The sequence below is a fragment of the Thermobia domestica genome, chromosome 1 (assembly GCF_964235325.1).
Source record: "Thermobia domestica chromosome 1, izTheDome1.hap1.1, whole genome shotgun sequence".
Taxonomy (NCBI): Eukaryota; Metazoa; Arthropoda; class Insecta; order Zygentoma; family Lepismatidae; genus Thermobia; species Thermobia domestica.
Window position 1 is genome coordinate 69,360,534 of NC_137454.1, and position 15,864 is coordinate 69,376,397.

At 32.4% G+C, this 15,864-nt stretch overlaps 1 protein-coding gene across 1 annotated transcript in view; it reads left to right on the top strand.

Annotated features, from left to right (window-relative positions):
* LOC145685560 (hydrocephalus-inducing protein homolog) overlaps positions 1-15,864 on the top strand; it is a 130,170-nt gene that overhangs the window by 56,522 nt on the left and 57,784 nt on the right. The window contains exons 10-11 of the mRNA XM_081757973.1: positions 1,350-1,573; positions 5,698-5,765. Coding sequence (XP_081614099.1) covers positions 1,350-1,573; positions 5,698-5,765 — 292 coding nt within the window. The remainder of the gene's footprint in view (positions 1-1,349; positions 1,574-5,697; positions 5,766-15,864) is intronic.

The following is a 15,864-nucleotide window of genomic DNA, read 5'->3' on the forward strand; positions in this document are numbered from 1 at the left end:
TAATTACATCCCATACCATGGAAAACAATTCGTCACTGAATACTCTACGTCAGTAATTGTTATGCGTGTTGTGAATTTTACGAAATTTATTGCAATTTTAAGAATTTAACAGAAATCAAATACCCTTTCAGTCTTTGTTTTATCTTATACTAAATTTAATGACTGCAACAATTTCCGTAGCATACCGTCAAGGTACAAGTAGTAAGTCAATATTCATTGTAAGAGTTCAATTAGTAAGTCAATATTCATTGTAAGAGTTCAATTAAAACAAGTTTCTGATATTTTACTATAATATTTCGTTCAATACACTGTCCTTCCTTTCTTTTCAAATATTAAAGTTTGTATTAACTATAATAAATTCTGAAAAAAATTGCAGCGAATACATTCTGCACAACTGACTACCATTGCATTTTTATTTTAATGAACAAATTAAAAATACACATAATTCACTTGTACAGAAAAATGTGTGTTTTATACAAATATGATATCAATTAGAAAGGTATAAGTCTGGCCACGCATTCTAGAAAAGGTATGAAAAGGTGTGCCTTACATTATGGAAAAGATGAGTAAACAGGTAAATGTACGCCTCACATTCTTTAAAAGCCTAGTAGGAGGATAAAGTTACGCCCTACATTCTCGAAAAAGCCAGTTAAAAGATAAAAATACGTTCCACATTCTGAAATAATGAATAAAATGGTAAAAGTACGACTCAAATTTTGGATAAGGTCAGTTAAGAAGTAAAGGTATGACCCACATTCTAATAAAAAAAAATGTCAGTAGAAAGGCAAAGGCACACCCAACATTCTGGAAAAGGCCATTAAAAAGATAATAGTATCCCGCATATTCTGGAAAAGGCTAATGAGGTTCCACACTTACTCGATTTTGGCACGTACATGAGGTGATGTAGTAAACGCTTTGGTCTGGCTGTCATTATTCACCAGGTACTCCTTATACAGAGACTGAGCAAACTACTGAACTGTATTGCAACATGAGTAAAACGGGAAATAAATCCCACTCGTTCTAAGAAACGAATCCGAGTTGATCAGTTTGATTGGAAGACACTTTACTAACTTTGCTACCTTGGCATTGATACCAAATACTATCGGTATCAGGAGAAGTATTTTCTAGTTGTTTTCTTATATTGGCCTTTGTTCCAGAAGTTCCTCTATTCATTTGGCAAGAAAGTAAATTCTGTCCTGTCACTGGACATAAAATACTTAATTTTATTTCGATATTATAGATAGATAGATTACTAATATATCTAATTAATTTAATCGGTTTTCATGATGAAACAATTTAAAAATTGATTTGCTTCCAAAGCAAATAATTTTATATTTCCATAATTTCAGATAATTGCTGTTAATGAAGGAGATATCCCTGGCACCTTGATTTACAAAGACGAACCTTTAAGTTGTGGTGGTAACGTGGTGTGTAATCCACTTAAGCGCAGAATTGTGCCTAGAGAACATACAACATTTACCATCACGTTTTCTAGTACTCGTACAGGATCATTTGTTGAAAATCTTTCATTTGAGATAGAAGAATCTTCTGAAGTTGTATCATTTATTCTCAAGTAAGTAAATCTAATTATAATAAAACGAATTTTTTTTATTTCAACTTTCTTCAAGTCCTTTTATTTAAAGAAAAATTCAACTGATATTCAATTAAATAGTATAATATTCATCCATACAGATATTTTTTTTCTAAATTCTAACGGAAAGAATTGTTATGGATCATTGGTGAGAATCATATCTAAAGTAATATGACCATGAAACAACATTTTGTGTTGAGCTCCCTCGTGGCTAAGTGGTGCCCTCCCCGCTGGTCTAGTGGCTAGTACGTGCGCCTTTGGTGTATGAGATCCCGGGTTCGATTCCCGGTGGGAGAGCCTTTGTGATTTTAACTGTCCTCGATGTTTCTGTATTTGTGTCCCTGTCGTTCTAGGTGATTGGACAAAAGTCAAGTAAACGAGTAAAGCAAGTAACATTAAGTAATAAGTAGTTCAAGTAAGTTACTGAGACACGTTCGGTGAGTCAGTTAACTTATAAAAAGTGGTTAGCGTACGCGTCTTTGGCGTGGGAGACCCGGGTTCGATTCCCGGCGGGAGCTCATGTGGTTCGGATTCCACGTTAATCAGTAGGTCCACGTCTCATATAGCCTCGCTGCTGAACAGGACGTTAAACTGAAAATCAACTCAACTCAACATTTTGTGTTTTGATATATAAGAAAATAATATACCTCAAATAGTATAAAATATTTAATTTCTTATTATTATAAATTATCCATTAAGAATGATAATGTATTTCAATAATATTCTTCCAAAACAATTTATCTTAATTAATATTGTTATTGTATTAACAAAAGTAAATTGTTAATTTGTGTTTGCTGGAGCCTCTTCTGAAATTTTAAGCATATTAATAAATATTTCAATAACAGCAATAAGAATGCATAATATCAGTGAGACACAAGTGTCGCATTGCTTGAGATATGACTCTTACCACAATGTGTGTTAGTTAAGAGAAAAGAACATATCTACAGGACGGAATATGAAAATTAAAATACACTGTAACCAAAATATAATGTGATCATTTGGTTGATTACTTGTTTATATGTAATTTTAGCTCAAAATAAATTAAGGAAGTCGATGGTAAAGGGAACCTCATCATAGTATTGAATATAAAGATAAAATAAAGATGAAAAGGAGAAAATAAGAAAATTGAAATGGCAAACTGTTTTCAAGTTCATATCTGGTATATTTCATGTGCCACGACAACAATCCAAAGGTTAAATATACATTTCTTCGCCACTATGAACTAAGACTCACTTATAATGTGCCATAGCCTTCCCGCTCGTCTACTGGCTAGTGCGTGTGCCTTTGTTGCACGTGGTCCTGGAGTCGATTCCGATGGGAGAGCACAATAAATAATTTCATAGTCGTTTACTTTCATTAATTATCCGTCTCCTTTAGCTTATAGGACATTTCCGTGAGACGTTAAACTTTTTTATTTTAAACAACTCATTTCGTTTTTTTTTTATAATGTTCTCTGGGGATCCTGAAATAATTATTATATTCCTCTATGATTATGACAAGAGCTTCCTTTCACAAATATATTTTTAATAAAAATTTATTCAACTTGATTATTCTTCGATTCAAAGCTAGCAATAAGGTGTTAAAATTTCAATGATCACTACACGTATTAACTCACAATTTTAGCGGCACCAATATGAAAGGAATTTACGCTCTTGCATGCGTTTCATACAATAGTTGAGTGTTAGTTTATTTTAACAAAACATGTCAGATGGTCTCTGTGTTAAAGTATACTTCGTTAGTGTTGTTCATATTTGAGAACCCATTTTATATAGCCTCGGTACTGGAAACTGAATTAGGATCAACTCAGAGGTGTTATTCAAATTATTTAGTGTTTAACAACCAGTTCGATGATCAATATAGTAAGTTGACTTAGTATTAATATTATTACAATATGGTTGTGTTATTATTATTATTATTGTTTGTTCCAATGATACTAAGATCAAGTCATATAGCATCTTTATATTGATTTTCAAAAATAACGCTAAATTTGTTTTCGTAAAGTACTGAGTCAAGATGTAAAGTGATACTTTTAACAGCTAGTTCGGGCGACCGGCTGAATGACACCACTGGATCAAGCAATAAAGTGCTTGTGATAAACAAGATATCCATTTTAATAGGAATGCCAGATTTTTCGGAGAAAAAGAGAAGATTTTTCTAGTTATAGGTAGAAAAAATGGAAGATATGTGATGTTTAGAATTTACATAGAACCAACACATATATGGTTTACATAGTAAAATAAAAGAATTCCATTTGAAAACGGCATATTCCTTTTTTAAAAAATGCAAAATATAAAACACACACACACACACACACAAGTATATTATACAAATCTTTGTTGTCTTCGATTTCTTAACAATTCCACATATTTTTTTATACATTCAAAAAATCCTTGCAGGACATATTGAAATCAACAACTACTTGGAGGTCTGATTTTGTTAATTTACACTGCCTATAAAATAATTGATCATCTATCTATATCTTTCTTCTATATTATAAAATTGAAAGTGACTATGTTTGTGACTCTTAATCTCTTGAACCGTCCGACCGATTTCGATCAAATTTTCAGCATAGGTGAGGTTCGGGCCTGGAATGTTTTTTATCTATTCACTTTGACGATAGAACTTAGGGGAAGGGGAGGAGGGGAGATATAAGAAATTAATAAAACTTAATAACTCTTGAACCATTCAACCGATTCGGATCAAACTTTCAACATAGATGAGGTTCGAACCTAGGATGTGTTTTCATCATTTTACTTTGACGGTGCAATGTAGAGTAGGTGGAGGAGGGAGACATATATTAAAAGAAATGAAAGTGACTGTCTTTGTGACTTTACTCTTAAACCACCGACCAATCTCGATCAAATTTTCAACATAGATGAGGACCTGGTATGGGTTTTATTATATTATTTTGACAGTGTTATGTAGGGGAGATACATAAAAATGATCGAAAATGGCCGATATTAGTGTTGAATCCATAGTTTTCGGCGTCGCCGGTATGAACGGTGATACTTCCGCTGCCGTTTAAATCCATGCCACTGAAAACAAAAACAGTATATTTCACGGGTACTATACACATGAGATAAGAAGTTGTGCATTTAAAATTTTTATTTTAACCCATCGAAGCGGGTAATCGATGCTAGTACTGAATATAATATATAATTGAATATAAAATGTAGCTTCAATGTAATGAATATAAAATGTAGCTTCAATGTAATGAATATAAAATGTAGCTTCAATGTAATGAATATAAAATGTAGCTTCAATGTAATGAATATAAAATGTAGCTTCAATGTAATGAATATAAAATGTAGCTTCAATGTAATGAATATAAAATGTAGCTTCAATGTAATGAATATAAAATGTAGCTTCAATGTAATGAATATAAAATGTAGCTTCAATGTAATGAATATAAAATGTAGTCAGCGACCCCGAAAACTATGGATTCGACACTAATATCGGTCATTTTCGATCATTTTTGTGTATCTCCCCTACATAACACTGACATTAGAATATCATGATCGATCGAAACTGCGATGTGATAGAGGCGTTGTTAACAGACGAAGGATAAAATGCTAAAACCAAACTATTCTTAGAGACAAAGTTCCAGTGCCGGTTAGATAGGAGATAAAGAAAAACTCAAATGCCGCAATTTTTTCAATGAATTACTAAACTGTATCTTTGGATTGAGTAGTTAACATGTGAAAAATCAGTTCCTCTGATTAAAAAGATTTGTTTTTTGCACTAAAATCGATAGACATTTTCAAAGTGTTTGTCAAGAAAATCGGACGAAATCGTCTTACAGGGAAAAAGCGCAAAACGTATCAGAAAAACGTAAGATCTGGCAACCCTCTACGAAATATCTTATAACTTTATTCTTATATTTGTCCATATTTCATACACTCATTCTTACGGTAATCAGTAGCTTATAGTACTAAATTATGTGCAAATGTTATATTTTGAAGAAATACTGTTAGCAATCAAATATTAATGTATATTTATCTTTGCTTCATATCAAAACATTCATTTATAGCATTTCAAAGTACATTTCTTGTGCTTCGTTATTTTTATGTATGCATATTGTATTATGTTTATGTCTGTTTTTCTAGGGGTAAAGTGATTCATCCTGTTGTAGAATTTAATGTGGATTCTCTGAACTTCGGTGATGTAGCTTTTGGTAAGATATATTTAATATTTACACATACTCGTATATGTATTTTTCCTTATATGGTGTATAGATACAGATTGGATTAGAGTTTAGTATCCTTTTCAGCATCGAGGCTATAGTGGATTGTGCAAGTATAATTTTATAAATTAATCAGAATTGCATATAAAATGCAGACATTGTAACTTACAGTTGTCGTAAGATATCTCTATGTAATGTAATCTTTTATACAAATTGAATGTTTATTTTGTTTGTTTCGTATATAGACCCCACATTGGATCATTTGACCTATATCTCTATCCTGACAGTAGAATATTTAGAATTTTGTGGTCGAATCCTATGGGGGAATCGAGAGGTTCAACGGAAAGAAGACTTTGAAATTTATGCCTAAAATATAGTACTGTAAACTGGGTATACTTTAGCCCATTTTTTTTTTAAATTTTCAAAATTTCCATTCTAATATCTCCTAAGATTAAGGAGGTAATTTAATGACATTTCTTGTTAAAATGCAATCCTCTGGATTTTTTTTTAAGCAGTGAACACTCAGTGTGACCAAGAATGATGATTATAGTTCCATTTTTTTATGCCAGGCAAGACTTTTCATGATTGGGGTAACTTTAGCCCATTTGTCAAAATGACTACTTAATACACGAACGTATTATTGTAGCACTGTATTTAAGAAGCAGAAGAGAAGAACAGGGTATTATAAACACATTGGTGAAATTATCAATGCTTTTAGTTAATTTCAATCGAAAGAGAAATATCGTCTCATGAAAATATTTGTATTCTACTTGGATGAATACGAAATATCTATAAAATAACGCTACAAATTTATGAATAGTTAACTTAAAATACCTATATTACAAACATAGGGGTGAAATCACTTTGTTCAATTTAGAGAATATCTTTTAGCCCTTATCTGATAATTTAAAATGGTATTCGTATATTAATTTAACTGCTAAATTTAGACCTTAAAACATTTGCTTATTAACTCGGTAATTCAAGATTTAAGGGAAAAAGGATTAAGCTCAGCTTCACAAAACGTTTGGAGGACAATTGGAAAGTTCAATTGTTCACATTCAATGTAATTCGTCCTTGGAAGTATTTATGTAAAAGGTTGGAGGAATAAGCAAAAATGCTTTACAAATTTACACATGGCTCGCGGTTGCTCAATGATACACCGGTCATCATTGCCACATGGAGTCCATTGGTTCGATTCCAGCTCCCCTTCAAGTAGGTTTATTGGTGAACAAACACTGTGAGGTTTCTCTTGGCTCTCCCACTTTCTTCATTCCATCATTATCATCGTCTCCCTTAGCCTCAGTGCATAATCATGGGTCGTAAAACTAAAAAATTAAAAAAAACACATGTTGTTAGGTAGAGTTATATTTGCTATATATGGAAATTCGTTGTATTTAATTTAAATTAAGGTTAATAACGTATGGTTATGTTAGTGTTTATGAACTAACTTTTATTAGATTTATTCTAATTGTCTCAAACCGATTAAATATTATAGTTAAATGAGATGTCTAGTATCGTGATGTGGAATTGTGATTTTTTTCATTTAATTTAAAGCGACAATACACGTGACACGAGTCGATGCATTTCATGGTTCCTACATATCAAAAAGTGGTTCTGAAATCTCATTCGTCTGTTTGTGCCGAACACACCTAGAGACCACACTATTCAACGGTTTTAATTTTTCGTTTTGCAGTAAACTACTCATATTGAGGTATAGAATGAAAATTTGAAATATCACCTTAATGAGAATCATATCAAAACAGTAAATTTTGAAATTTGGCCTCCATACATTGAACGGTATCAGATGTAGGCTTCCAGACATTGAAGTGAATAAACGTATGATATTCAAAAATCACCTGTGATGCATGTGCGTTTCATGAAACGTGTAAATCCACTGAAATATCTATTTTGTTTGTATATTTATTCTTTCATGAAAAGCATGAATTTATTTTTTCATGAAACGCATGAATTTATTTTTTCATAAATTTATTATTGTCACAGAATTTCAGAAAGTTTATTAGAAAGTAATTATTGTGTTCTGATATAATTTTTAGCAAGATTACTTTGATGATGTAAGTGTGCATTATTCCGACAATTTTCTTATAAATGACTAATAATAATTATTTTTAAAGTATTTTGGGAATAAATAATTTATTTTTTAAATCCTAATACGTCATGATGCATTTGTTTCTGAAGATCCTAAAAGGTGTGTTTTTGGTAGTTTTTTTTTAATTTTACATTTTCTTTCGACAACGTCTTTAATAATTTTGTTCATATTTCATTCATAAACATTTCAGTAATAACTCTACAGTCCACAATATTGCGTGAATTAATTTTAAGAAATGGAATCAAGGAAGTATAATGCATGATCTGTATTTTTTATTTTAATGGTTAACACGTGTGTTGGAAGGAGGATTGCTCTTTGTCTTGGGCGAATGTACAAGTTATTACGAATGTAAATGCATGGTTCATTAGGAATAATTACCTACTTTGAGTGGCTATCAGTATCAAATTACTGCTATATGAATTTTTGCCTGGATATAATGTATCCGTGTTTGAAAATCATAAGATGATATTTTGACCTTAAAAATCTGAATATCTAGTACATTTGTATCCCTTTCTCTTTTACCCAAGAGCCGTAATAGTTTAGTCGGTACGTGTTTTCCTACTAACTGGGTGGTCCTGTTCCGATCTCCGGTAATTATTTTCTTGTTCTACCCTCATTTCAATGCAATTTAGGGGTTCATTCAGCCTTTGTAAAATGGAGACCTGTGAATAAAAACCCACCTACATCATGTCTCGTATGTGCCGAAGAGTAGTAAGTATTAAATCTTACTTCTACTCAGTTTTTGGGACTCTCTTTTTTAACTCTTAATTCATAATGATATTAAAGCATAATAGTGCCTTCACTTTGAGTCATCATAAACTAAAAGTTCTCACTAAATATAAAGTAATAAATTTATTCATGGTTTACAAAGAAAATCGTTTGCACTTTATTTTTATCATCTATAACCTCAGAAATCTTGGATTGATATCGTTGATACGTAGAACTGTCAGCAGCAACTTTAATGATATTCATTAATCAATTTTATATCTTTTAATTAAATTTTCTCTACCTCTCATTTAGTTAATAATAATAATAATAATATGCATCAGTTATCATCTAGAATAAAATGTTTCTTAGCAAACAATTCATAAATCTTTATAAACTCAACAATACAAAAAGAAAATCTTATGTATTTAATTGGATGTAAAATCCTATACTAAACTCCTACACTAAATCCAAATCGTACACTAAATCCTACACTAAACTCCTATACTGAAATCCTACACTAAAATATGTAATGTAATGAAGCTGCAAGGATATTTGACAATGATAGTGTGATTAAGATATCTAATAGTAAAATGAGAGAAATCTGGAAAATTTTAAATCAAAATTTAAAATAAGATGGTAGAAAGAGAAATAAGTTGTGTGATTATTGACATTTTTATTAATAACTCATTGAGACATTCTAAAGTACTTTTTAAAAAAAAAAATTCAATATTTCTGCGTTCTTGAGTAATACAATACTGCTATCTTTCGATGATAATTATGTAAAAACGACTTAATGAATGTTAATATGTTCGTAAGTCCAATTACTGTACAAAGTTGTACTTTCATGCCAAGAAGCTTACTAACACTCATTCAACAAGTTAGGATAAACCTTTTATTATTATTATTATTATTATTGCAAACTACTTTCCCATCGTTTCCATAATTCACTCGATATAGCAAATTATAAATTTCAAAAGTTAGTCCTGTATATGAGAAGCTTGGGAGAAGACAGTGATAACCATCGCTGCCGGTGAAATTTTGCAGTGATGAAATGGGTTAGGATTAAACCACAGAACAGTATGCAGGTAGTTTAGTTTCCGAAATGTACTACCATGAGCAAAATAAATGACGCGTCTCTTTATTTTGAAGTTTTTTGAAAATATCTCCGTTTTCTTTATATGTTCGAAATTTCGGAAGGTTTCCCCAGCAGGACAGGTTAATAACAAACCCGTTTTTAATATTTGTGTTAGATATTAGCTTAAAATAAAGAAATTAGAAGCAAAAAACATTAAATCGACAGAAATCTCGAGAATTACCAACTCTGCTAAAGTGGGAAATTTTCAAGAACACGAGGGAATTCTGCATTTCAACACGAAGCAGCGACATCTATGTCATTGAGAGAAATGTGGATTAAATCTACAAACTAAACTTTTAACGAATATTTCTAGTATGTCTTATTATATGCATTATCTGCAAACTCCAAATATATGAATATATGCTAAGTATTAACATAAAGATAGAGCAAATAGTGGAAATTATCTATGGAAAAGGACGAATTGGTAGGACGATCGTAATGAAATATCGTCTTTACCGGAACAGGCTCAGTTCAGGTAAAAAAACAAAATAGCTCAGTTAGTTAAAGCAACGAATCTGTATGCTGAAGGTAGCAGGTTCGATCCCGTGAAAGTGCCGTTATCATTTTTATCACTACACTACGGTTATTTTTTTATTTTTTTTTATTTGGGAAAGAATCAAATTGTAACGTATGTGTAAAACTCATGACGATACCAAAAAAAGAAAAAATGCTGTTGTCGCACTTGCATTAGCGTCCCTAATTTTGTTTGCAAACAGTTTCGTAATTATTTCCCCTGTGCTCACTGCTCACCATATGCCCGCTGTCGCATAACGAATGTTTCCCAGTAAATGTTAATTCTAATTTGGAGAATTTTATAAAGTTTCACAATATTTCTCACTAGATAGTCTTCTATCTACGTGTTTGGATATTTTGATAACAGATTTCCCTATTAAATGTTTAATTTTCCCTAGATGTTTAATTACGGAAAAGTTTTACAATGTATTTGTATTGAATTGAAATTGTTTTGAATTTACTACATAAGGTAAGTAGACCCAAGGAGGAGAACTCAAGTAATTGATATTCTACGTAAAAGCAACCTATTGTAGAATGATGATGCTTCTTACCTTCAGCACATAATCTTTACGTTAGAGAGTCAGACAGAGAAAAATCCTGGTTTTTCCTCCTCTATGACCACCCATCTTAAACCTCTACATATCATTGTTCGTCTCACAAAATTTCGGTGCTCCAAAAACATTCAAATAATAATAATAATAATAATAATAATAATAATAATAATAATAATAATAATAATAATAATAATAATAATAATAATAATAATAATAATAATAATAATAATCCTGAATATGCCATCCTTACATAATGTAGGATATCTTAGTTTCCTAGTTTAAATCTTAAATATCTTAGTTTAAAATGCTTTCTTTAGTACTTATTTGAGCAACCATGTAGGAGGGGGTACGACTTTTTATTTTGCCCCTCTCATTTCAGTAGCCTTCCAACAGAAAGTAATTTTTGATAAGCAGGACAGACAAAATGAATAAGAAATATATTTACATCATCCTCTCCCTTTTCATGATTGGAATATCACGTAATATTTTTTATTCTACGAAAGATGGCCCTGTGCGGTTAGGGGTAGGTAACTAAAAAAATACCTAATATATAGCGCCCCTTGATTGTAATATTACCGCTTCTTTATTTGTACGAGGGAGCCCCTACACAATCAAGGGTGACAAAAAGAATAGGAAGAGTGTCTATTGATTCCAGTGGTCGATCCAGCATGAACTCCTGGGGGAGGGGAGGGGAAGTGAAACATTCTTTTGATGATGTGAAGCTGTCACAAATTACCACTTAACTAAACTAAACAATAGTGGGGGGAACTGGAACCCAGTCAGTTTAAATTGATGTAAAAGTTTAATTTTTGGATTCATATTAAAGTTTTGGTTTCAAATGAGAATTTCAGTCCAAGTGGTCAATGATCAAATCTCGTGGGGCTCTTCAGTGTAGGCTAATACGGCCCCCTTATGAGAAAAGGCAAAATTATTAACATGTTTATAACTTTCGAATTTTTCGTCTATTTTAAAGAAATATTTTGCTTCGTATTAAAGTGTTGGTTCCAAATGACAATTTCAGTCCGAGTGGACAATGATCAAATCTCCGGGGGGGTCTTCAGTATAGGGGGCTACGGCTCCCTTATGGGAAAAGGCAAAAATATGAAAATGCTTATAACTTCCGAATTTTCCGTCTATTTTAAAGAATTATTGGCTTCATATTAAAGTCTTGGCTTCAAATGACAATTTCAGTCCGTGTGGACAATGATCAAATCTCGGAGGGCTCTTCGGTGTAGGGGTTTCGGCTTCTTTATGGGACAAGATTCACGTAGTTGATATTGCAAAATTGTTTTGTATATATAAGTGGAAACTTGCACCATTTGGTTAATTTTACCTCTTATGTTTTGCAGATTCATATTCCAAGCAATAGTTATTTCGCAGAGCTAAAAGAAGGCACTTACTAGTTTCATTAAAATGAAATGTCTTTTATGAGAGGAGCAGACGAACGAACAGGCACAGGCACCCGTACGGTTGAAACTCGTTAAGCTCGCTTCAATTATTATTATTATTATTATTATTATTAATAATAATAATAATAATAATAATAATAATAATAATAATAATAATAATAATAATAATAATAATAATAATAATAATAATGAAGCATTGCAGGGACCTTTGGTGCAGGGGGTCCGTGGCTCGATTCCACTTCGTGCCAAGTGAAATTTGAGGTGGACAAATACCGTGTGCATGGGTATGTGTTTTCTTGAGATTTTCCATTTTCCTCCCACTTTCTTCATTTCACCATTTCATTCATCATCATTCTCCCTTAGCGTAGGTGCATAATCGTCCAACGTTAAACTAGATATTGCAATTTCAATAATAATAATAATAAAAATTAATTCAACGGAAAGGACTGTAATTTATGTGGACAGCAATTATCATAAATATGCAACCATTATAAAAACAATGCTTTGAGTAGAAAGATAATCCTTCCCAAGTGTTAACGAATGCGCACGAGATAAGACATGTCTCGAGAAAGAGACAAGACGCGCTTTGTGACATCCAAGATAATACGAGGCAAATGTTTTGGACACGAGATAGCTTGCAAAAGGTCTCGTCTTGTCTGGAATATCTCGAAAACAAAAGTCTAAGTTTTAAAATTATTTTTCAAGATCTATTCTCTCAGAAGTAGTTCTCTGCCTTAAAATTAATAACGACATTTGTGATTTAAAAAAAGATAAACAATGCCTAAAGTTAATAGTTAACTTTTCGAAAAGAAGCTTCATTAAGGGTGAACCTGAAAGATGTCCACAAACTTCGGGAGGTGATTCGTGACATCAAAAGGAGACAAATGGTCCTCTTGCAGTTTTCGAATTCAGCTTCGTTGTCGAGATACAGGGTTGCCAACTGGTCGTGTTTGAGAAACTCACTGGTAATAAATTCAAGTCCAAGAATAAACTACAGTATAACCTCGTTAACACGAACTCGCTTAAGCCGAACACTCGGTTAGGACGAACAAAATTTCGGTCCCGGCATCGCTGTACGTTATCTTATAGGAAGTTTTATCGGTTAACACGAATTTCGGTTAGCACGAATTACGAACTAATTTTTAGTCCCTTGAGTCAGTAAAGGTTTTGATTTAACACGAACTTTCAATCTTTTTTTTTTTTTTTGCTCTGCTCGACAAGACCATCGTAACTTACTGACAGCTCGTCTGCCAAGCACCTGCATGTTCAGATCGTTTTTCTTATTTCAGATTTCACTCCAGATCAGTTTTTGTCATACAGTATTTATACAGACGAAAATTGCCTTGTAAATAAGCGAAAAACCAGAAACAGGTATCTTTCCTCTTATGAGGTGTTGATTCTGTCCTCCGTCAAGCTCTGAACATGCAGGTGCTTGGCAGACGAGCTGGCGACAGCTCGAGACAAAACATCTTCTCTCCCCTGTAACTCCAAACTGGTGACAGCAATCATAAATACATTTCCGTTACTAGCGGTACTCACCCTGCTAGCGGAGTTCTCAATTTTATAACTTTTCCTGGATTTTCTGCGTGGAAACTTTTTTTTTTTAATCTTCGAAGATAGGATAATAAACTTACTGTAGTGTTTTCACTTTTCAGAGGGTGGTACCGAGACCGAAACTAGTCTCGATCTCGATCTTAACTCAAATTTGAGACCGAGGAGTGCTTTTCGAAATCGAGACGAGACCGAAACTCTCAGTGTCGTCTCGATACAATTCTGTGGATGGTATCAAGACAGAAAATAGTCTTGGTCTCGTCTCGAATTTGAAACCGAGACGAGACCGAGACTACTCAGTCTCGTCTCGATACCATCTCTAGTGTTTTCTAAGACATACATAATATACTGTAGTGGTATGTATAGTCTGTATACTGTAGTGCGTATGTATGGAGAAAATGTATTCGAATAATAAAATTTGGGTCCCCGGTTAACACGAATTCTTTTAACACGAACTTCTGAGTTTTCAGTCCCTTGGAATTCGTGCTAACGAGGGTTTACTGTACTACTCATATATTTTTCAGGTCAATTGACTTATACCATGTTGTAAGGTCAAATATTTATTTATGAAGTGTGTACAAAATTCGCCAGGGTCTTTTCTGAGAAAATCGTCGAGAAAAAGTCACCTCCAAGAATAAACTACCCCTCGTAAATTTTTCTAAGAGAAATATCTGATACTGCAATATAGGGTTGTTAATTAAATATTGATTAATGAAAAATAAACAAAATTGTTAAAACCATTTTTGAGAAAATAGCGTTTTTCGATTTTCGGCTGTTTGTAAACCACACTTATTTTAGGTGGTAGGAAAAAATGGAAAAGCTCCTGTAAGAATACTAAGTAAACCCTAAGTTTAAAATTTGGTGTAGATAAGTTGAACGGTATGGCCTCTAGGCGAGTGCATATAAAAGTGTGCCGAACGGACGGACCGGAAGGACGGGTGTCGAAAAGTCACATTTTCGGTATGTAGACGCCATGAAACATGTAAATCCGTTGAAATCTGAATTTGATATTATTTTCACAATCACTATATTTTCTTCTCTCTTTTGTCGCTCGAAAAAGAAAAGCTTGAGTTTACCACAAAAAGCTAGGGAGTTTCTAAAAAAATATTCAATTACAGGGCCACCGCACTAAACTTTTTCAATTCAATTTCTTAACTGTGTTAGGCCGCAGTTGTTACTGAAGTGTGTATTTGGATAATACGAATAAATTTATCGTATTATTCAAATACATCGAATGTCAGATTATCGAATAAAAAACTTCGATTGAAGAAAATCCATACTACAAAACTAACTCACACTTTGAGCACATTTTCATTAGACATATAATAGACCAATTAATGCAATCATTGTTTATGAAATATGAAAAAAAAATCAAATGAGTCACTTTGGGAAAGTCGTTCAAAAAGAACACGTCAGGAGTAACCTACCTCTTGTGAATTGTTTCGAACAATGAGTTAAGATATACTTTTGGTTATTAATGAAATATTTATTTGCGAAATTTGAACAAAATCGTCTGTCGTTCGAGAAAATTGTCGGGGAAAAAACCTTGACCCCAAAAATAAACTATCCGTTGTAATTGTTTTTCATAGAAATGACTTATACTAAAATATAGGGTTATTAATGAAATACTTATTTATGAATTATCAATAAAATTGTCCGAGTAATTTTTGAGAAAATCGTGAGGGAAAAATAACTCCCCGAATAAACTATCTCTTGAGGATTCTTTCAGGGTAAGCGAGTTATTCCATATTACTAGATTTTTAATGAAATATTTATTTCTGAGTACGAACAAAATTGCTTGACTCATTTTTGAGAAAACCGTGGAGGAAAAACACCCCCAAGAGTAAACTACCCCTCGCATATTTTTTCAGGACAAACGAGTTTTGCCATATTGTTCGGTTATTAACGAAATATTTATTTTTGAAATATGAACGAAAACATTTGAGTCCATTTTGAGAAAATCACTGAGAAAAAACTCACCCCCTTAGTATAAACTACCCCTTGTAGATTTTTCTCAGATAAATGCCTTATACCACAAAATAGGGTTGATAATTAAATATTGATTTATAAAAAAAAAGAAAACAAGATCGTTAGAGCCAGTTATGAGAAAATA